We start from the raw sequence: 23,559 nt of genomic DNA, 5'->3' as shown, positions 1-23,559 counted from the left end.
ATTACTATGTTTTGTGCAATCCTTTAAGCATTTCCCTCTAACGTACAAATTTATTTTTTCAAAGATAGCATTCTCTGTCTTTGTTTTTAACCACAGCACTGCGGTAGAGGTTGATCAATAAAAACCTCTGTTCCCAGGGTTTTAAAGGAAGACCTGAGGAAGGCTGCTAAGGAGAAGATGTCTTGGAAGTCATTGAACATATGAATTGAAATGTACCTCATATGAACATATGAAGCTGTCTTATACTGAATCAGACCCTGGGTCCATCAAAGTCAGTATTGTCTACTCAGACTGGCAGCGGCTCTCCAGGGTCTCAAGCTGAGGTTTTTCACGCCTGCTTGCCTGGACCCTTTTTAATTGGAGATGCCAAAGATTGAACCTGGGACCTTCTGCTTACCAAGCAGATGCTCTACCACTGAGCCACCGTCCCTCCCATTAATCTATAGGGTCACCTATAGCTGAACAGACTCGATGGCACTTAACAGACACACACTTTCCTGAGTCCTGCTTGAGGAAGATTCCCTGCCCTCCAAGGCTCAGTGTAAAGGTTTTGATATAATTGAAATTAGGGGGGGGGGGTTGTAGCAGGAACTCCTTTGTATATTAGGTGACACCCCACCCCCACCCCAATGTAGCCAATCCTCCTGGAGTTTACAGTAAGCCCTATAAAAAGAGTAAAAAGCGCCCTGTAAGCTCTTGGGAGGATTGGCTAAATTGGAGTGTGTGGCCTAATATGCAAAGGAGTTCCTGCCACAAAAAAAGCCCTACAAGTTGAAATGTATGTGAGAACAGAGGGAGTGATCACATTTCTATAGAAATGGAGAAGCCTGGAGTAGCGTTGCCAATCCCCAATTGGGTAGCAGGAAAATGAAGCACAAAGCTTCCGTGATTACCAGCCTCAACCACTAAAGAAACAATAACAATATTATCAAAAACTTAGTATATTCTATATAACATAAAGAGCAGGCACAACTCAATTATTTAAAGAACAGAACATCCCGAAGTGGCCATCGGAAAATAAGCCCAATTTTTAAAGCAGTCCAATGCTGTTTCCTTGATTTTTAAAGCAGTCCAGTGCTGTTTCCGATGCAGCACTGAAGAAGAATGATGAGTGATGTCCAAGTAGATTAAAATTTAATTCATTAAGGCAGCCAGCAGTCTAATTATTGCGACAAGGATGTACCATTGCCTTGTTTCACAAGTGCTTCTACAGGCTTCAGGCAGTCAATTTCAGATACAGGGGTATGAACGCCAAGCAATTCAAGTCTCCAAACTTCAAGTCACCGTAAGCAACTTAATGCAAGTTTCCAGTAGAAGGAAGGCCTTTAAATGTGATAGCTAAAACTACCTTTGGAGTTCAACTGTGCTTTTCACAACCTTGATCCTGGCTCCACCCCCTAAGTTCCCAGATATTTCCTGAGTCGGACCTGGCAACCCTAGCTTGAAGATGCTTTTAAGGTTGACATATCTTCCACATGGGTTGTCTTCCCCAAGTGCAATTCCTTTGAAAAGGTTTTTCCCCATTTCTCCACAGCATTGTGGTGCATTCTGATCTTTTTGAAACATGCCGTCACTAGGGATAAGGCCTGTTGTGAAGAAAAATACAATGGGTTCTATAAATGCTCTGGATGAGACCCTTTTCCCACCCACCCAAGTAAAGGCATTCACTTCCCCCCACACACACCGCAAGGGGAACTGATCTCTGCCGTCTGGAGAGCAGCTGTAATTCTGAGTGATCTCCAGCCCTCACCTGGAGATTGACAACAGTGGTTTCTCCAAGAGGCAATGACTGATTTGCAGGGTGAAGTGTATGGCACTCACCCTACCTTCCTCAAACTCCACCCTCTCCAGGCTTCACCCCTTAAATCTTCAGGAATTTCCTAACCTGGAGCTAGCAACCCTGTCTCCTTCTGTTTATCTGCCCCTCTGACTTCAGCTTTCCATCACCGCCCTGAGCCTGCTTTGGCGGGGAGGGTGGGATATAAATTTAATAAACCTAAACCTCCCCCCTCCCTGCAGCCTCTAGCTAGGAAAAGAACTGTCTATGGCTATTTCCCTTTCTGAGGATGAGAGGGAGGAGCCTTCAGCTAATCAAAGGAAGGTTGTCTCTGGCTCAGCCAATCAATGGAAGGGTTTCTTTCTCTCCTCTGTGAAGCAGTATGACAGGCAGCTCAGTCAATGGGAGAGAAGGGAGAGCCAGAAACTGCCAGAACCAAAGTTGGTTGCCTTTTGCTGACAGAACCAGTATAGCTGGGTAGCAACAGCTAGTCAGGCAGGAGAGAGGAGTAGACTCAACCAATGGCATGCAAGTACTCTTGATTGATGGTTTGACAGGCCAAAGGTTGATGCAGCACAGTCTCAACCAATCACGGTGCTCCGTTTTGCCACCACCATAGGGGAATTATATCTAAAAGATGATCCATTCCTAGACTTAGTGTAGCCTACAGGCTCCCGAGAAGTCTGTGTAGGTGTAGCTACCAGACCTCCGTCTCCCAGAATCCCTTTTGTCTTTCTGATTGGGTGGCAGAGATTGTGGAGGGAAAATTGCCCAGAGGGGTGGGACCTAGGAGGAAAGCCTAAAAAGGCCAGGATGTGTTCTCTCTGGAGAGGCTGCAGACAGAGAGGTTCTTCTCCCTGGGAATGCAGAGCTGAAAGCAGGTTGCAGCAGAGAGGGATCCCTCACCCAAAGCGGGTGGTGAGTCTGGCATTAGAAGCAGGGAACATTTACATAGTTGCATCAGGGTTTTTATTTCTTTGCACCAACCTTTACTGTTTCTTTATTCACTGTTGCACCAAAAAAGTTTTACAACTCACTTACTGGTTTTGAGCACTGATAATAAACCTGTTGTTATTGTTAAAACTGCTTGGGTCCTCATGTCTCTTCAGTCAAAGTTAAAAGGTATTTGCTAAGAAGGGGGTTGGGTGGGTGCTCTGGGCTCTCTCATACAGACCCTTACCAGAGTGGTGGCAGCCAGTAGAAGACTCTTCCTGGTCCCCTGTTGTGTGACCTATGCCTTGCTCAAAAGTTCTGGGAAAGAATGCAACGAGCCCTGAACAGCTGCTGTGTGGTTTGGAAAGTTCACACTGACTGGTCCTCAATGAAGCTATTTTACCTGACTGACTCCAAGGCAGCCACTTCCTCAGCCTCTGAGGAAAAATTATGAAATATAGGAATTCAAAGAAACTGCTGCACCTATTAGTACAATGGTGTTGTAATACTTGTGCATATTTTCTTTAAGAAATGGCAACTGGTCTGGTGGTCCGCTTTGGGGGAGCTGAGGTAAAGGAGCTGTAGGAAAACCTGTCATGTGAATTGGCTATCCTGTGCCCTTTCTGAAGTTTATATTTCTGGTACCTAGTATTACATTTTATGGCACACATGATCCTGAAGGACAAAGTGACATTTATGTCAGATCTAACCCTCGTAACAAATGAGTTTGATATCTCTGGGCTAAGAAGTTACATGGTGTGGGTTCTTAGGTGCTTTAGAAGATGGCCACTTTGACTGAAACTCTTCCCACATTCTGAGCATTCAAAAGGCTTCTCCCCTGTGTGGGTTCTTAGATGACTTTGAAGAGTGCCACTGTGACTGAATCGCTTCCCACACTCAGAACATTCAAAAGGTTTCTCCCCTGTGTGGGTTCTTAGATGATTTTGAAGATGGCCACTGCGAATGAATCTCTTCCCACACTCAGAACATGCAAAAGGCTTCTCCCCTGTGTGGGTTCTCAGATGTTCTTGAAGAGTTCTACTGCTACTGTAACTCTTCCCACATTCTGAGCATTCAAAAGGCTTCCCCGTTGTGTGGGTTCTTAGATGATGTTGTAGACTGCCACTGTGGCTGAATCCCTTCCCACACTCTGAGCATTCAAAAGGCTTCTCCCCTGTGTGGGTTCTTAAATGATTCTGAAGAGCGCCACTTTGATGAAATCTCTTTCTACACTCTGAGCATTCAAAAGGCTTCTCTCCTGTGTGGGTTCTTAGATGTTGTTGAAGACTGCTACTGTTGCTGAATCTCTTCCCACACTCTGAGCATTCAAAAGGCTTATCCCCTGTGTGGGCCCTTAGATGCTGTTGAAGATGGCCACTCTGACTGAATCTCTTGCCACACTCTGAGCATTCAAAAGGCTTTTCCCCTGTGTGGGTTCTTAGATGTTTTTGAAGAGTGCCGCTGTGATTGAACCTCTTTCCACACACTGAGCATTCAAAAGGCTTCTCCCCTGTGTGAGCTCTTAGATGCTGTTGAAGATGGCCACTCTTACTGAATCTCTTCCCACACTTTGAGCATTCAAAAGGTTTCTCCCCTGTGTGGGTTCTTAGATGGTTTTGAAGAGCATCTCTCCTACTAAATCTCTTTGCACACTCAGAGCATTCAAAAGGCTTCTCCCCTGCATGGGTTCTTACATGATTTTGAAGAGCGCTACTGTGACTGAATCTCTTCCCACACTCTGTGCATTCAAAAGGCTTCTCCCCCGTGTGGATTCTCAAGTGATTTTGAAGAGAGTCACTCCGACTGAATCTCTTTCCACACTCAGAGCATTTGAAAGGCTTCTCCCCTGTGTGGGTTCTCAAGTGATTTTGAAGAGCATCACTCCGACTGAATCTCTTTCCACACTCGGAGCATTCAAAGGGCTTCTCTCCTGTGTGGGTTCTTACATGATTTTGAAGAGCGGTACTGTGACTGAATTTCTTCCCACACTCTGAGCAGTCAAAAGGCTTCTCCCCTCGGTGTGTCCTTTGGTGCACAAAGAGCTGTGATTTGTACTTGAAGTAGTTTCCGCACCAAAAGCATTTGTATGCACTCATTGTACTGTGCTTTGGAAAATGTATATTGCCTTTTCCTCCCTCAGAGATCACCATTCCGGTCTCTGAGGGAATAAATAGCTTCCCTCCTGAACAGATCCTGTGGTGTCGAAAAAGGCCCGATTTCTCTGAGAAGCTCTTGCCACAATCTGAGCAGCTAAAAGGTTTCTTTCCTGTTTGATGTCTAAGGCACTCTGCTCTGTGAATCATGGTCTTCCCACACTCCAGCCAGTGCTGGGTCTCCTTTCCACTGTGCATTCGTAAGTGGGCATTATACTGGGATTTGTCTGAAAAGTGCATTCTGCAAGCCAAGCACCTGTATGTTTCCTTCACCATGTGAATTACTTTTTGGAAATCCTTCCCTTGGCAAGGAATGGGTTCACCCCTCTTTTTCATGATGTAGCTGCTTTTCTCCCTCTTAAGTTCAACTTGATTTTGGAAGCTGCCTCTCAAGTCTTCATTCTTGGCTTCATCTGGCGATAGAGGATGCAGTTCCTCACCCTCCTCATTCCTCTGATCGTCCCCGGCTGGAATAAAGAAAAGAGATCCAGTTAGAAACCACCCAAGGAGGTCTGATCTGCACCTGAATTTCCATCTGCTATCCAGATATTACAGTGGTTTCTTCCTGCTGTACATTCAGCCTCCTGCACGAAAGATGCATGGTTTGGACTCTGACCATTTCTATGGCTCCCCATCTGTGTGACTTTTTTTGTGAACTTTCCACACTGCAAGCAATTAGACGGATTCACTTAAGAACATAAGAGAAGTCATGTTGGATCAGGCCAATGGCCCATCCAGTCCAACACTCTGTGTGACACAGTGGCCAAAAAAACCCCAAGTGCCATCAGGAGGTTCACAAGTGGGGCTAAAAGCCCTTCTACTGTGCCCCCCACAAGCACAAGAATACAGAGCATCACTGCCCCAGACAGTTCCAATAATATGCTGTGGCTCATAGCCACTGATGGACTTCTGCTCCATATTTTTATCCAAACCCCTTTTGTTAGCTGGCTATGCTTGTAGCCACCACCACCTCCTGTGGCAGTGAATTCCACTTGTTAATCACCCTTTGGGTGAAGAAGTGCTTCCTTTTATCCATTCTAACCTGACTGCTCAGCAATTTCATGGAATGCCCACGAGTTCTTGTATTGTGAGAAAGGGAGAAAAGTCCTTCTTTCTCTACTTTCTCCATCCCATGTATAATCTTGTAAATCTCTATCATGTCACCCCGCAGTCGACGTTTCTCCAAGCTAAAGAGCCCCAAGCGTTTTAACCTTTCTTCCTAGGGAAAGTATTCCAAACCTTTACTCATTCTAGTTGCCCTTTTCTGCCCTTCTTAGGGAATTTGTGTCTGCAAAATGATATCAATTCTCTTGACTGAAGGTCTTTGCAAAGGCCACACTTTCATTTCCCCTAAAATGGTTTCTCTGGTTAGGATGGAGGCCTTTGTTTTTTCTTTTATTTAATTTTTCTTTTATTTAATTACCTTTCTTCTTGGACTGCAATTTCATGGAAAGCCCCTCCTTGGCAAGGAATGGGCTTCTCTGGCTTCTTACCTGCATGGCTTCCCTCCTGCTTCTGTGGTCCATCTCCATCTCCCAAGTTTCCTTCAGCATCTTCATTCTTGACTTTTTCCAAGGAGAACCCCTGGAATTCCTCAGCTGTCTCCTCTACACCTGCTGCTGGAATAAAGGATGAGGCTCTCTGCAAGCCCGTCCCAGAGGAACATGCAGCATCAAAAAGTCCAGATAAGACCCCAGAAGAGTCTGTCATGGTCCATCCTCCCAAAACACCTGCAACACAGAGTGAACACATGTGAGCATTGCAGATATGACCATGTCCAGCATGACTTGGGGGTGATGTAATGAAACCATGGGGAAGTTAGTTTGGCAGAGCAGCAAAAGAAAGAGACCCGTGACACAGAGTGGTAAAGTTGCAGTACTGCAGTCCTAAGCTCTGCTCACGACCTGAGTTCGATCCTGGCGGAAGCTGGGTTCAGGTAGCCGGCCCCAGGTTGACTCAGCCTTCCATCCTTCCGAGGTCGGTAAAATGAGTCCCCAGCTTGCTGGGCGGAAAGTGTAGATGACTGGGGAAGGAGATGGCAAACCACTCTGTAAAAAGTCAGCCAGCAGCTTTTATTACCTTTTATGGCTATCCAGACCAAATGGCCTTCTAAATTGTCACACTGTCCCAGCCTGTGATCCCAGCCAGTTTGCCTCTTAATCAACAAACTGCATGCATTTCAGCCCACTGTACCTGATACCCTCGTCTGAAGAAGTGTGCTTTTAGCACATGAAAGCTTACGTTTGGAATAAAACTTTGTCGGTCTTAAAGGTATAACTCGAGTCCTGCTTTGTTCACATGATTTTGCCCTCTTGGGATGAGGACTGATTCCCCTCACCTCAACAGAAGGTGTTGTGTGATTTGGCTTAAGCCACTCGGCCCTCAGGTTGCAATGTGAACTGGTGGGAATAACCATTGCTGCAGGCCAGAGCTCCAAAGAAAGCACCCAAACCCCATCTCCACCTAATCGGAGGGTCTGAAGGCATCCAGGGGACAGCTGTAGGAACAGTCTGATGTGCCTTTGGCCTCATCTAGCAGGGCTGTTCTTAGGTAACCCTCACCTAGAGAGGCTACGCTCCTATAGTTCTCCAGCATGATCTCCCTGTAGAGAGCTCTTTGGCCTGGATCCAGCAGGGCCCACTCTGCCTCCGTGAAATAGATGGACACCTCCTCAAAGGAAAAGGGAGACTGAAAGAAAAAGCAAATTCTCTCCTCAGAGGTCATCCCAGACAAAGGCCACACACTCCACAGGGGCATTCTGGGATGTGGCGGGATGCAGAGTTTAGCATGCGTGAGGAGAGTGAGGTTCAGAGCCTCCCTCTCCAGTCAGCACGACCAAAAGCCTCTTTGAGAAAGGGTGGGGGGGACCTTACCATACCCCATTCTTCCCCCCTACCTGGGCCAGGTGTGGCGTAGCTGTTTCCAGTCTTCTGCAAAGACAATGGCTTGACAACATCTCTTCACTGCCTGCAAGGGAGGCAACATGGGAAGGATAAAGGTCAACCTCAAGTTCCTATTTTGTTCCCATCTTTAAATTCTGCTTCGTGCATCCCTGTTCCCAGGGTTGTGAAATCTTGTCTTCTTGACACTCAAGAAAATTTGTAATGGCTTTTAGTGAAGTATGAGAGAGGCAGAAGAGAAGAGCCGGGTACCCATCAGCCTCGGGGTATTATAAATGCTCCCAGCCAGTGTTCCCTCTAAGCAGAGTTAGTGTGAGCTAGCTCACAGCTTTTTAGCTTTTGACTCACACATTTTTGTCTTAGTTCACGAAGGATGGCCCCAGAGCAAATGAATTCATGCAGTAGCCAATCCCTTGCTTGCAACTTTAATACCAGTAGCTCACAAAGTAGAATTTTTGCTCACAAGACTCCACAGCTTAGAATTATAGAGTTGGAAGGGACCTCCAGGGTCATCTAGTCCAACCCCCTGCACAATGCAGGAAACTCACAAACACCTCCCCCTAAATTCACAGGATCCTCATTGCTGTCAGATGGCCATCTAGCCTCTGTTTAAAAACCTCCAATGAAAGAGAGCCCACCATCTCCCGAGGAAGGCTGTTCCACTGAGGAACCGCTCTAACAGTCAGGAAGTTCTTCCTAATGTTGAGCCGGAAATTCTTTTGATTTAATAATAATAATAATATAATAATAATAAATTTTATTTATATCCCGCCCTCCCCGCCTAGGCAGGCTCAGGGCAGCTAACAACATATTCATATAAAAGTTATACAATAGTTTTAAAATCAGCATTATCTTAAAAACCATTCTAAATTATATTCGACATAATTTAACAGTAACAGTGGTGTTCCTGGCGCTATTCTGTCTGTTTACATGATGACGAAGATCACTGAGACAGAAGTCACTTTGGCGGATCCCTAATCAGCAGTCTGCAAAGGCCAACCTAAAAAGCATGGTCTTGCAGGCCCTGCAGAATTGGTCAAGACTCCGCAGGGCCCGCACCTCTTCCAGGAGCTGGTTCCACAGGCATGGAGCTACAAATGGAGAAGGCCCGTGCGCGGGTGTTCTGCAATTTCGCCTCCTTTGGCCCGGGCATAGTCAGCTTGTTCTTCCCTGCTGACCTCAGTGCTCTCTGGGGCTCGTATGAGGAGAGACAGTCCCTCAGGTAGGCAGGTTCTCGACCATATAGGGCTTTAAAGGTAATAACCAGCACTTTGTATTTCAACCCACTGGTTCTGGTCCTACCTTCTGGGGCCACAGAAAACAATTCCACCCCATCCTCTAGATGACAGCCCTTCAAGTACTTGAAGAGGGTGATCCTATCACCTCTCAGCTGCCTCCTTTCCAGGCTAAACATCCCCAGCTCCTTCAACCTTTCCTCACAGGACTTGGTCTCCAGGCCCTTTACCATCTTCGTCGCCCTCCTCTGGACCTGTTCCAGCTTGTCTATATCAGAGGGAGTACTGCTGCTAACCCTTCTGTGAGACTCAATATGTGCCCTGTGAACCCTGGAGCTCCAAAGGTTGCAGCATCCCTGCTGGATAAAGAAGACGACTGCAGATTTATACCCCGCCCTTCTCTCAGAATCAGAGAGGCTTACAATCTCCTATATCTTCTCCCCCAACAACAGAACCCTGTGAGGTGGGTGGGGCTGAGAGAGGTCTCACAGAAGAAGACGACTGCAGATTTATACCCTGCCCTTCTCTCAGAATCAGGGAGGCTCACAATCTCCTTTATCTTCCTCCCTGACAACAGGCACCATGTGAGGTAGGTGGGACTGAGAGAGCTCTCACAGAAGAAGAAGAATGCAGATTTATACCCCGTCCTTCTCTCTGAATCGGAGCGGCTTACAATCTCCTATATCTTCTCCCCCCACAACAGACACCCTGTGAGATGGGTGGGGCTGAGAGGGCTCTCACAGCAGCTGCCCTTTCAAGGACAGAGGCTCAGAACGGCCTACAATCTCCTTTCCCTTCCTCCCCCACAACAGACACCCTGTGAGGTGGGTGGGGCTGGAGAGGGCTCTCACAGCAGCTGTCCTTTCAAGGACAGAGGCTCAGAGCAGCCTACAATCTTATTTCCCTTCCTCCCCCACAACAGACACCCTGTGAGGTGGTTGGGGCTGGAGAGGGCTCTCACAGCAGCTGCCCTTTCAAGGACAGAGGCTCAGAGTGGCCTACAATCTCCTTTCCCTTCCTCCCCCACAACAGACACCCTGTGAGGTGGGTGGGGCTGGAGAGGGCTCTCACAGCAGCTGTCCTTTCAAGGACAGAGGCTCAGAGCAGCCTACAATCTTCTTTCCCTTCCTCCCCCACAACAGACACCCTGTGAGGTGGTTGGGGCTGGAGAGGGCTCTCACAGCAGCTTCCCTTTCAAGGACAGAGGCTCAGAGCGGCCTACAATCTCCTTTCCCTTCCTCCCCCACAACAGACACCCTCTGAGGTGGGTGGGGCTGGAGAGGGCTCCCACAGTAGCTGCCCTTTCAAGGACAACCTCTGCCAGAGCTATGGCTGACCCAAGGCCATTCCAGCAGTTGCAAGTGGAGGGGGGGGAATCAAACCCGGTTCTCCCAATTTAAGAGTCTACACACTTAACCACTACACCAAACTGGCTCTCATCAGCCAAGGTTCTGGAAACTTTAGGGTACTATGAATGGATTTCCAGGGCATCTGCTGATGCTCTGACTTCACATCCAGGTATTAGGTTGGTTGAGGCATCGTCATGACAGTATGCTCCACACTCAAACCTCATGGGGATACCAGGCCATAGGCTGTCATCTCTAGTAGTATCTTTTCTCTCACTGTGGCCTGATATATGCCCCTGCATGCTGCCCTGGAATTTGGGGGGTGGAGCTGTTTGTAAAGTGCTGTGAAGTCCTAGCTGACTTATGGTGAACCCACAGTTATTCAAGGCCAGAGACCTTCAGAGGTGGGATACCTTTGCCCACCTCTGCTCGGCAACCCTGGGCTTTGTTGGAGGCCTTCCCCGCAAGAACTAACCAGGGCTGACCCTGCTTGGCTTCTGAGATCTCATGAGACTAACTCAGCCATCCAGGTCTGGGGAAAGAGGACATTCCATTTATTCACCAAGGCTAAGAACTGCAGCCGGATTGGCTTTCCTTTTCTTTCATGAGTCACCTTGAGACCCTAACAGAAGGAAGGTGAGAGGTTGTCCCGTCCTGGCTGAGATGGGACTGTGCCGGGAACCCCTCCCCCCGCACCCCCCACCATACCTCACAGCCACCCAATGCGGTCCATCCACCTAACACACCCGCCAGAGCCTGGAACCGGCGTGCCCGCCCCCAGGCTTGGGAGAAGTGGCAAAGCTGCCACAGCGGCAGCGGAGGAGAGAAGGCAGGAACCACGCCCTGCAGAGAGGGCGGGGGAGTCAGGAACCCCCAGACACTGCCACAACATCCCAGCCCACTCGGCCACCACAGGGAGGACATGCCCCAGGAAGCCTTTCTACAGTGTCCCCGCTTATAAGCGGGAGCGGAGCTAACGGGGGGGGGGACCTTGGAGGAAGGGAGGGGGCCGGGAGAAGGATAAAAGGCCAAAAGGCTGAGTGGTCAGGAAGGAAGTAGGCTGCTGCAATAGAAGGGTGGCTGAACGAGAGAGAGGGAGGCGCCCAGGAAGCACAGAGGGGTGAAGTACCCCAGCTCTGTCCTCCCGCGTTCTGAGACCTCTGGGAAGCCTAAATGGGCCCCGGCCCAAGCCAGGCCACCAGCAGAGCAGCGGCCACAGCGGGGTGTGACGGGGGCCAGCAGGGGCGTGACAGAGGTAGATATTTCAATTAATGCAAATAAGAATGGAATTGCTCTCCATGAATCTGTCTACTCCTCTCTTGTGGCACTCTGTCCCCCAGAACTCCATTCTATGTTGTCTGCAAAAGTATCCCCCTTTTTTCCCTGTCCTGACCCTTCTAACTCAACAACTGGACTAGGTACCCCAATCCCATCTGGGCACGGGACACTCTTACCGCTTGACAGGGCAGCTTGGGCACGCTCCTGGGCCTGCGCCCTCTGGCTTTTCTCTGACGGAAGACCTCCTTCTTCCTCAGAGAGCTTTGCTTCCGTCTTCACAGATTGTCTCCACATCTGAAACAACAGCCTAGTGAAATATCTAGAGGAAGAAATATCAAAGAATAAATGGGGGGAATACATGGGCGAGTGATACGAAGGCGATGAAAGGAGGACAGATTCCTTTCCAGAAGAATCTTTTGAAGAAGAACCAATGGTTTTAGAAAGTGAAGGGAAAGCTGCATGGAGAGCAATTGGGAGAAACTAATCGTCAAGGGTCAATGGGATATCAATCAAACCATTTCAACGCACAGAAAAGGAGTCCCTCATAATCGTAACCAGAATATGCTAACAAATGTGGAAAACAGACTGGAAACACTCGCTGTACATTCAATTCCGACAAAAGGATACATCAAAGACTGCAGCAGCAACTACTGGAACTTCGCTTTAATTTCTCACGGGATAAAGTGGTGCTCAAAATCTTACAACGAAAACTGTTACCATACATGGAACAATAAAATGCCAGATGGCAAAGAGAAGGACAAAGGTGCTTGAGATCACATTGCTAATTCAGGTAGGTTATTTCGAGCACAGAAGACAATTTCAGAAGAAAATCAGTTTGCGTTTCATACATTGCAGCAAAGCTTTTTGGCTGTGCGGGTCACGGAAAGCTGTGGCTGGTTTTAAAAGCAACGGGTGTGCCACAATATCTGATTGCCTTGATGAGCAACCTGTACTCTGGTCAAGAAGCCACTTTTAGGGCAGGATATGGAGAAACGGAACGGTTTCCAAACTGGGAAAGGTGTCAGACAAAATGTATTTTATCTCCCTGTCTCTTTGATCTATAAGCGGAACATATAAAGAAAGCTGGATTAGAACTAGATGGAGGACTGAAAATTGGCAGAAGGAACAGCAACTATCTGAGATCTACACACGACACCACATTGCTGGCAGAAAATAGTGAAGCCTTAAAAAAAACCCTACTAATGTCGGTTAAAGCAGGAAGCGATAAAGTGAGATTACAGGTGAACAAGAAGACAAAAGTAACGACTAGTGTGGAATTACGCAGATGTAGGGTTCAGGATTAAGAACTTGGAATTGTTCCAGGTTTTCTGTACTTTGGCTTCACCATCAACCAAAATGGAGACTGCAAACAAGAAATCAGGAGGAGATTGATTTATTTAATCAAATCTATATTCCGCCCTCCCCTAGCTCTGCTGTGTGATTGAACAAGCCTTGCAAAGCAAGCTGTTATGCAGAAGGATGCAAGAGAGAGGGAGAAGGAAGCAGATGACAGCCAGTTGCTCAGTTGATTCTTTGGTATCGAATTGAACCTGGGAAGGCAGCCAAGAAGGAACTAGAAAAGATTCTTCAGTGTAAAATGTGTTGCCGGTGACCAAGATCGAGTTAATTTGTGCCAGAGTATTCTCCCATTATTATTTATGGAGGAGGAGGAGAGCGGGATTTATTACTTGCCCTTCACTCAGAATCTCAGAGAGGCTTACAACGTCTTCCCTTTCTCTCCCTACAACAGGCACCCTATGAGATAGATGGGGCTGAGAGAGCTCTGAGAGAACTGCTCGAGAGAGAACGCTCTGAAAAATCTGTAACTGACCCAAGGCCACTGTTAGGGGATTTTTCATGTACCCCTACAGCGACAGAAAACCCAAAACTAAAACCTGCAGCTATCAAAACAACCTGCAGTTATCAGAAGGCTAATACATACTCACTAATAAGTTTTAAGACCTCATAGATAAAACTTTATTAGACTCCAGATTTAGAAAAGAAAAAAAGTTTATTAGACTCCAAGGTTCTCCTTTAGACAGAAGGCTTAAAATATACGGATAGAAAAACAAACAGAAGACAGTTACGCAGCTAGAATTCAGTCAAGCATAAAGCATAGTCCTACAATAAAGCAGAGAGCGTTATGAAAAATTTTCATCCCAAGAACAGGGACTTTCCCCTATTAGTTACATTTTCCCATTTGAAAATAGCAGAGCTATGCTCTATAGCCTAAGGCTGAGCATTAAGCTATGTTTGAGGCCTCCAAAAGGAGATAACTTAAAATCAGCAAAGGATGTCTATCCTCTTAGGTTGTCCAGCAGAGAAACTGTCTCTGCAGGGCAACCCAAGAGTCTAAGTTCCAGTTAGCTTGGCATGCTCTGACACAGAGGCCAGTGCAGCAAAACTCTGGTGTAGATCAGCCTAGGGCAGGGGTGGTCAACGGTAGCTCTCCAGATGTTTTCTGCCTACAACTCCCATCAGCTCCAGTCATTGGCCATGCTGGCTAGGCCTGATGGGAGTTGTAGGCAAAAAACATCTGGAGAGCTACTGTTGGCCAACACTGGCCTAGGGACAGTCTCCTGTCTCTAGTCAAATCAGGCTTGAAATTAACAAAGGCTTGTTAATCTCTGAGCTGAGCAGCCGGGAGGTCCCTGCCTCTCATGCCATCAGCCCCCTTCTGCTCAAAGGTCCAGAGCTTTTACAGGAAAACTTTATCACTCATCTCTTTTTTCATCTGATGTCGTGAATTTCAAAAACTCTCCGGCTGCTATTTTAATACAAACAATAATGCTTGCCAACTGAAGACATTGTCCTCAGTTCTCCTCTGCCTTTCACCTACTTTCTGGGTTTTATAGATGGCGGCTTTCTGCATTACCAAATAAGGGTCATACCATATAAGGCAGGGGTGGCCAACGGTAGCTCTCCAGATGTTTTTGGCCTCCAACTCCCATCAGCCCCAGCCAGCATGGCCAATGGCTGGGGCTGATGGGAGTTGTAGGCAAAAAACATCTGGAGAGCTACTGTTGGCCGTCCCTGATATAGGGGGATTCCTGTCCTTGAAAGACTCTCAACTTTACTCTAGTCCCCCCCCCATTCTGCTGACCTGTTAGCAATAGGAATGCATAATAGTGCTGAAAAGCTTAGAACTGAAGAGCTCTTACTGCCCGTTTCATAAGAGTATGGCGACTTTCAGAGAATTCTTGCAGCCAGTTTCATAAAGAGTATAGTTAAGATCATAAAGAGGGCCAACTTCAAATAAATTCTGCCACAGCCAGAAATTCTGGCTGCACATGGAGGAATGAAGAATCAAACCCAGGCTGATTCCGCGCCAGACTTGGTCCACGCCATGCTTCCGGTTCTCTCCAGAGCAAGCTAACGATTTCGCACCAGCTGCTCCATGCCGCCATTTTTCGTGGGGCAACCCCACAATGTGCCACACTGCGGCACAAACCTGAGGGTTTTTTAGGTTTACATTGCGGCGTGGCAAATCGTGAGTTTCCACTGCGCAAAATGGCAGCACGGAGCAACTGGTGCGAAATCGCTAACTTGCTCCGGAGAGAAATGGAAGCCTGGCGCAGAGCAAGGTTAGTTTGGAATCAGCCCCAGTTCTCCAGATTATAGTCCACTGCGCTTAACCATTACACCAAACTGGCTCCCAATTGTGGTATCAGAGGAGAGTTTTTACAGATACCGTTGACCACCAAAAAGACAAATCAGTGAGCTCTGAATAAAATCAAACCTAAAAGATAAAATGACTAAAATGAGGCCACTGTACTTTGGTGACATTACAAGAAGACAAGAGTCCCTGAAAAAAACAATAATGCTAGGAAAAATTGAAGGTGGCCAGGAAAAAAGAAGACCAAACATGGGATGGATGGACTCAATCAAGGAAGCCACAGTTCTCAGTTTGGAAGACCCTGAGCAAGGCTGTTAACGACCGTTTTGGAGGACTTTAATTCATAAGGTCACCATTAAATTGGAAGCAACTTTATGGCAGTTAACACACACAGAGAAATATCTGACAGAAAGCCTTAGGGTAAGGTCACCGCTTGAACCGATTGAATGAAAACCCCTCACTTGCTCTGCCTGCCTCTTCTCCTCTGCCTGACTCAGGAGGAAACCTTCGGCCAGGGCCACCGCCTGGGAACTGGTCTCCGGCCCACATCCTCTGACCCAGCACTGCATTCCCTGGGGCAGGAGAGTCAGGAACTGCTCCAGGATCACCAGGTCTAGGATCTGCTTCTTGGAGTTCTTCTCTGGCTTCAGCCAGTGGCTGCAAAGTCCATGGAGCCGGCTGCAAACTTCTCGGGGCCCTTCAGCCTCGTGGTAACAGAACTGCCGGAAGCGTCGGCTGCATACGTCTGCAGTCATAGTGTCCTGAGCCAAGGCCTCTGGCACAGCTCTTTCCCAAAATTCAACACCGCTCCCTGCTTGGATGGGATGGGGATCTTTCCTCAGTCTCTTTTCAGACCTTCTGGGTTCTCCTCTTCCATCTTCTTCCCCTTTCTTTTGGGTTGTCTCTGACTGTGGAAAGACACTCTTATTCACTTGCCTATGAAGAGGGAGATGGAAAGATATCAAAAAGAGCAGAAAGAAACCAAAAGAGAACAGAGTTATATCACTGACCCTGGTCAAGAGACACCTAAGTGGATCAGAAGGAGCGTCCATGTTGGAGTTTCCAGATCAGGATGAATGCCATTGTGTTATATTAAGTATCACGTTTTTTAGGATATTTTATTTGCTTACTTTGAACGTATATCCCGCCCTCTCCATGAACGGACACAGGGCCGCTTTTTTGGTCCGTCAGAAAAGGAAAATGTCTCTATTGGGCTCTTCAAAAATCTGCTGTGGATGTTATGAGCTTGGCCTCCAGTTTCTGCAGACCAGTCTGTCTAGTGCAGGGGTGTCAAACTCATGAGGGTCAGATCTGACATAAATGGGACCTTGACGGGCTGGGCCATGCATGTACCTATTTAAAATTAGGTAGCAGAGATAGGAGCCCCATGGATGGATGGATGGATGGATGGATGGATGGATGGATGGATGGATGGATGGATGGATGGATGATAGATGATAGATTGATGATAGATAGATAGATAGATAGATAGATAGATAGATAGATAGATAGATAGATAGATAGATAGATAGATAGATAGATAGATAGATAGATAGATAGATAAGAACATAAGAGAAGCCATGTTAGATCAGGCCAATGGCCCATCCAGTCCAACATTCTGTGTCACACAGCGGCCAAATATATATATATATATATATATATATACACACACATACACACTGTGGCTAATAGCCACTGATGGACCTCTGCTCCATATTTTTATCTAACCCCCTCTTGAAGGTGGCCATGCTTGTGGCCGCCACCACCTCCTGTGGCAGTGAATTCCACATGTTAATCACCCTTTGGGTGAAGAAGTACTTCCTTTTATCCGTTTTAACCTGTCTGCTCAGCAATTTCATCGAATGCCCACGAGTTCTCGTATTGTGAGAAAGGGAGAAAAGTACTTCTTTCTCTACTTTCTCCATCCCATGCATTATCTTGTAAACCTCTATCATGTCACCCCTCAGTCGACGTTTCTCCAAGCTAAAGAGCCCTAAGCGTTTCAACCTTTCTTCATAGGGAAGGTGTTCCAGCCCTTTAATCATTCTAGTTGCCCTTTTCTGAACTTTCTCCAATGCTATAATATCCTTTTTGAGGTGCGGCGACCAGAACTGCACACAGTACTCCAAATGAGACCGCACCATCGATTTATACAGGGGCATTATGATACTGGATAGAGAGAGAGAGAGAGAGAGAGAGAGAGAGAGATGAATGGATGGATGGATGGATGGATGGATGGATGAATTAATGATAAATATGTTCCTTCCTGTTGACGGGATTCAGCTAACCCTCACTGACTCAGTTAAGAGTTTGGGTGCTCTACTGCAGTTGCTCCCAACCTTTTTGGCACCAGGGACCGGTTTCATGAAATGCAATTTTTCCACGGACCGGTGGGGGGGGCAGTGCTGGGGGTATTGCCCCCCAGTTGACACCCCGCCCCTGCCCCCCATGGGGGTCTTTAAATGGGAGGCTGCCCCCCAGTTGACACCCCGCCCCTGCCCCCCATGGGGGTCTTTAAATGGGAGGGGATACTGGGACTGTTTCTGCCGCCTCCGTGCCAGGTGGCCAGGCGGCAGAAGGCCAATCTACCTCACCCTCCCACTGAAAGACCCCTGCCGATCAGCGCTGCTCCTTCCACTGGCCCAGGACTCAGGCGGATGCAAGAGGTGGTGTGGCCTTGCTCCAAGTCGGCGGGAGGCAGCTTCGGAGCGAGGCCGCACTGCCTCTTTTGCCTCCCTGCCTTGGAGTGAGGCCACCTGGGTCCCAAGTGGGGGGGGGGCGGTGCGGTGCTTCTGCCTTGCTCTGTGGCCCGGTGGCTAGCAGGCCACGGACCAGTACCGGTCCACGGCCTGGTGGTTGGGGCCCCCTGCTCTACTAGACCTAACCTTATTGCTGGAGAAACAAGTTCCTGCAGTTGCAAAAAGGGCTTTCTCCCAACTCCGCCCAGCTCAAAGAATGGCCCCTTCCCTTGATACAGCTGATCTGGCCCCCAGGATCCATGCCACAGCGACACGGAGACTGGACTAGATCAATGCACTGTAGATTGGCTTCCCCACAAAACCAGTTCAGAAACTCCAGCTGGTGCAGAGCAACCAGGGCTCAGCTTCTGCTTGGGAACTAGAGGGAGCTCTTCAGTCCCTCCACCAGCTGACCCGGACATAGAATCACAGAGTTGGAAGGTACCCCCCAGGGTCATCTAGTCCAACCCCCTGCACAGTGCAGGAAACTCACACATCCCTCCCCCTAAATTCACAGGATCAGCATTGAAGTCAGATGGCCATCTAGCCTCTGTTTAAAAACCTCCAAGGAAGGTTTTTAAACATGTCCTTTCTCCATTATGCCCCTCCAATGGTCTCCCTGAAGGGGTCAGATGGCACCCCCTCTCCCGGTTTTCTGCAAACTAAGCAAACATGAATGACTCCAAAGGGCTTTTCAAAGCAAGCAACAGGATAGCATGGGACAAAAGCTACTTGGACGCACCATTAGGGTATGTGGTCTACAAACTACTGTGTTTAGTTTGCTGCTGGCCCCCAGGATCCAGGTCACAGTGACACGGAGTTGGATCCTACTCTGCCATTTTGCAATATTTCGTGGATCATGTTAATATTGATCCGTTCCTTCAATACTGTTTTTCAGACGTCTGGTCAGTTCTCCAGCCCAAATTCTATTGCAGAATTTGTAGAATGCATTGATTGAGTAAAGCAAGGGTAGCCAAACATGTGGCTCTTTCACACATTGTGTGGCTCTCAACCCCCGCCCCCCCATCAGCCAGGTTGGAGAAGGCATTCAAGACAAGCCAGTGGTTTGGAGAATGCATTTAAAGTTAGAGTTGCTTTCTTTCCACCTCTCCCTTCCTTGCAGCTCTCAAACATCTGGCGTTCATATATCCAGCTCTCAAGCATCTGATGTTCATATCCCCAGCTCTCAAACATCTGGCGTTCGTGTCCCCAGCTCTCAAACACCTGGCGCTCGTATCCCTAGCTCTCAAACATTTGGCGCTCGTATCCCCAGCTCCCAAACATCTGGCACTCATATCCCCAGCTTGCAAACATATCCCCAGCTTGCAAACATTCATATCCACATCTCTCAAACATCTATCATTCATATCTCCAGCTCTCAAACATCTGGTGTTTACATATATATATCAATCTATATATATCCATCTCTCAAACACCTGATGTTCATATCCCCAGCTCTCAAACATCTGGCATCTGTATTCCCAGCTCTCAAACATCTGGCATCTGTATCCCCAGCTCTTAAACATCTGGTGTTCATATCTCCAGCTCTCAAACACCTCACATTCGTTTCTCCAGCTCTCAAACACCCGACGTTCATATTTCCAGCTCTCAAACATCTGGCATCCATATCCCCAGCTCTCAAACATCTGGCATTCACATCCCCAGCTTTCAAACACCTGGAGCTTGTATCCCTAGCTCTCAAACACCTGGTGCTCGTATCCCCAGCTCCCAAACATCTGGCACTCATATCCCCAGCTTGCAAACATTTGGCATTCATATCCACACCTCTCAAACATCTGCCATTCATATCTCCAGCTCTCAAAATCTGGTATTTGTATTCCCAGCTCTCAAACATCTGACGTATGTATCCCCAGCTCTTAAACATCTGGTGTTCATATCTCCAGCTTTCAAACACCTCACATTCATTTCTCCAGCTCTCAAACACCTGACGTTCATATTTCCAGCTCTCAAACATCTGGCGTATGTATCCCCAGTTCTCAAACATCTGTCATTCACATCCCCAGCTCTCAAACATCCGGCACTCGTATCCCCAGTTCGTGAACAACTGGCATATACATATCATCTGGCGTTCGCATTCCATTCTCTCAAATATCTGGCACTCATATCCCCAGCCTGCAAACATCTGGCATTCATATCCCCATCTCTCAAACATGTCATTTATATCTTCAGCTCTCAAACATCTGGCATTCGTATGTGTGTGTGTATATATATATATATATCCATCTCTCAAACATCTGTCATTCATATCTCCAGCTCTCAAACATCTGGCGTTCATTTCTCCAGCTCTCAAACACCTGGCATTCATTTCTCCAGCTCTCAAACACCTGACGTTCGTATCTCCAGCTCTCAAACACCTGACGTTCATATCTCCAGCTCTCAAACATTTGGTGTTTGTATATATATCCATCTCTATATATCCATCATTCATATCTCCAGCTCTCAAACACCTGACGTTCATATCTCCAGCTCTCAAACATCTGGCATTCGTACCCCCAGCTCTCAAACATCTGGCATATGTGTCCCAAGCTCTCAAACATCTGGTGTTCGTATCGCCAGTTCTCAAACACCTGACATTCGTTTCTCCAGCTCTCAAACACCTGACGTTCATATTTCCAGCTCTCAAACATCTGGCATTCATATCCACAGCTCTCAAACATCTGGAGTTCCCCTCCCAAGCTCTCAAACATCTGGCGCTCGTATCTCCAGCTCTCAAACATCTGGCGATCGTATCTCCAGCTCTCAAACACCTGGCACTCATATCCCCAGTTCTCAAACACCTGGCGCTCATACCCCAGCTCGCAAACATCTGGCATTCATATTCCAGCTCTCAAAAATCTGGCGTTCATTTCTCCAGCTCTCAAACATCTGATGTTTTTTCTGTGTGGCTCTTACGTTAAGCAAGTTTGGCCACCTGTGGTGCAGAGGCCTGCTAAAGGACGGACTGCAATTAATGCAAATAAATATAATAACCTAAATATTCCCCCCTTGGGAAACCGCAGGTGGGAAGGAGGAGCACTGCATCGGCCCAAAGGCGAGGTCTTTGGGCAGCCACTGGGCATGAAGGATCCTTCCCCCTGTGATCATGCCTGGGACTTCTTCCCAGGCCACCCCGACTGGCAATTATTATTGATTTCCAAAATCCAGATCCTCCACCACGGGGGCTAACCATAGGGTCGCCAAGTCCAATGCAAGAAATATCTGGGGACTTTGGGGGTGCAGCCAGGAGACATTGGGGGGGGGGTGGAGCCAGGAGCAAGGTTGTGACAAGCATCATTGAACTCCAAAGGGAGTTCCAGACATCACAACGAAAGGGACTGCACACATGGCTGCAGTCAGGGTTTTAAAAGTCAGGGGGGCACCCTTTTCCCATCCACTGCAGGGCTTATCGTTTCTCAGAAGCTTTCTGGGGTCGGGGCAAAAGCTGGAGGCTCGGAAAGTGGCCAAGTCAAGGCAGCCAACCCTAAAACTTTGGAGTCAAGAAGGGACTGCGCCTTGCATGCAAGCAGGGGGGTTTCCTTCCACCTTCCTCTCCCCTCACCCCGCGCTTTGCAGCCAGCAGCTCCATCCATCCCCCCCCTCCCCGACCCATTCCACAGGGCTTCCTCTGCTTCTTTCCTCTCCAGCTGCCGCTTTAGCTGCTGCAGTGCACCGTGTCCTGCTCAGCTCTCCAGGCTCTGGCTTCCACTGACGATGCTTTGGGGGCTCAGCCATGGCAAACAAAACAAAAAAGGCTGCCCCCATGGAGGGGTCCCTGGAGGTGAGGGGGCCCTGCCTGGAAGTCAGGGGAGGGCAGTTCTCCCACAGGCCCCACTGTAGCTATAGGCCTCACTGCACACCAGTTTGGTGTAGTGCCGGTTTGGTGTAGAGCCAGTTTGGTGTAGTGGTTAAGTGTGCGGACTCTTATCTGGGAGAATCAGGTTTGATTCCCCACTCCTCCACTTGCACCTGCTAGCATGGCCTTGGGTCAGCCATAGCTCTGGCAGAGGTTGTCCTTGAAAGGGCAGCTGCTGTGAGAGCCCTCTCAGCCCCACCCACCTCACAGGGTATCTGGTGGGGGAAGAAGATATTATAGGAGATTGTAAGCCGCTCTGAGTCTCTGATTCAGAGAGAAGGGCGGGGTATAAATCTACAGTCTTCTTCTTCACTTGCAGCTGCTGGAATGGCCTTGGGTCAGCCATAGCTCTGGCAGAGGTTGTCCTTGAAAGGGCAGCTGCTGTGAGAGTTCTCTCAGCCCCACCCACCTCACAGGGTGTCTGTTGTGGGGGAGGAAGATAAAGGAGATTGTGAGGCGCTCTGAGACTCTTGAGTGGAGGGCGGAATATAAATCCAATTTCTTCTTCACCTTTTAAACGCCTTCCCTCCATTTGGAATAATGAAGGGCAGGGGCACCTTCTTTGGGGGCTCATAGAATTCAACCCCCTGGTCCAATCTTTTTGAAACTTGGAGGGTGTTTTGAGGAGAGGCACCGGATGCTATGCTGCCAATTTGGTGCCTCTACCTCAAAAAAATAGCGCCCTGCCCCTAAGCCCCAAATACTCAGGGATCAATTCTCCATTATACCCTATGGGGAATCGGTCTCCGTAGGGAATAACGGCGTGCCCAGCAGACATTTCCCCTCCCCCCTGCTTTCTGATGACCCTGAAGCGGGAGGGTGTGGGGGAGGGCCTCCAAACATGGGGATCCCCTGCCCCCACCTGGGGATTGGCAACCCTAGCTAATGAAGGCAAACATACCCCAGAAAATGACATTATAGAAGTATGGAACTCCATCCCAAACCGCAGGATTGCAAGATTTCTGCCTTCCAAAGACTGCAATGACTTACTGGAGCATAAACCCTTCCCACGATCCGGCTGCAACGCTTGGCTCAAATGATTGCGACCCCCCCTTCCACCCCCCCCCCCAAATGTCGGCCTCTCTAGCAAACAGCTCGGCTGCTTTAACCCTTTCAGTGCTACAGGCGAATGAAAGAAAAGAGGCTTCCTGCCTTTCCCGTCTAGAGCAGCGCGCAGAGACCCGGCTGGGCTGGACTTCTGCCAGGCTGTCGTCAGGGGGTGCCCTGGGCAGTTTAGTGGGATTCCTCTGGAGTAACACAGGACTGCGCTCCCCGGAGAATCCCAGGCTGTTCAGCCATCGCAGAAAACTTAGGTCGGGAAAAGCAAAGCGAACCAGCCGCCCGAAGGCTTTGAATAATTCCGTTTTGCGTTGCTTGTTATCGAATCCTAGAGTTGGAAGGGACCTCCAGGTTCATCTAGTCCAACTCCCTGCACAATGCAGGAAACTCACAAATATCTCCCCCTCCCCCCCCCCCCCCCAATTCACAGGATCAACGTTGTCGAAGTGGGAATCACTACTGCTTAGGATCTCAGGTCTTCCCAATCAGGATCTTGACTGGGCTAAATTTCCATTTGTTCCCTTTCAGAGAATGATATATTGGTACAGTACAGGAGATGGCCAAACTGTGGCTCTTTCCCACATATTGTGTGGCTCTTGAGGCCTCTACTGCTCCATTGAAGAAGGGATTTGTCTCTTTAAACCACTTCTTCAAATCAAGCCAGCTGGCAA

General features: G+C 48.3%; 2 protein-coding genes across 2 annotated transcripts; both read right to left on the bottom strand.

Moving 5' to 3' along the window:
- Nucleotides 1-3,336: 3,336 nt before the first annotated feature.
- Nucleotides 3,337-4,977, bottom strand: LOC132571111 (gastrula zinc finger protein XlCGF57.1-like). The gene has a single exon (XM_060237794.1). It carries the CDS (start codon nucleotides 4,858-4,860, stop codon nucleotides 3,460-3,462), a length of 1,401 nt encoding a protein of 466 aa, XP_060093777.1. The 5' UTR covers nucleotides 4,861-4,977; the 3' UTR covers nucleotides 3,337-3,459.
- Nucleotides 4,978-15,528: 10,551 nt separating this feature from the next.
- Nucleotides 15,529-22,867, bottom strand: LOC132571128 (zinc finger and SCAN domain-containing protein 21-like). The gene is made up of 2 exons (XM_060237809.1): nucleotides 22,820-22,867; nucleotides 15,529-16,174 (listed from the first exon to the last, which is right to left on the bottom strand). The coding sequence occupies exons 1-2, from the start codon at nucleotides 22,825-22,827 to the stop codon at nucleotides 15,580-15,582; spliced, it is 603 nt and encodes a 200-aa protein (XP_060093792.1). The 5' UTR covers nucleotides 22,828-22,867; the 3' UTR covers nucleotides 15,529-15,579.
- Between the last annotated feature and the right edge of the window lie 692 nt (nucleotides 22,868-23,559).

Source organism: Heteronotia binoei, chromosome 5, assembly GCF_032191835.1.
Source record: "Heteronotia binoei isolate CCM8104 ecotype False Entrance Well chromosome 5, APGP_CSIRO_Hbin_v1, whole genome shotgun sequence".
In the NCBI taxonomy this organism is placed as follows: Eukaryota; Metazoa; Chordata; class Lepidosauria; order Squamata; family Gekkonidae; genus Heteronotia; species Heteronotia binoei.
This window is presented reverse-complemented; position numbering and strand designations above follow the sequence as displayed.

What these genes read in the sequence shown, in the direction of transcription:
- LOC132571111 (XM_060237794.1), bottom strand. Translation starts at nt 4,860, where the DNA reads ATGGTGATCTCTGAGGGAGGAAAAGGCAATATACATTTTCCAAAGCAC.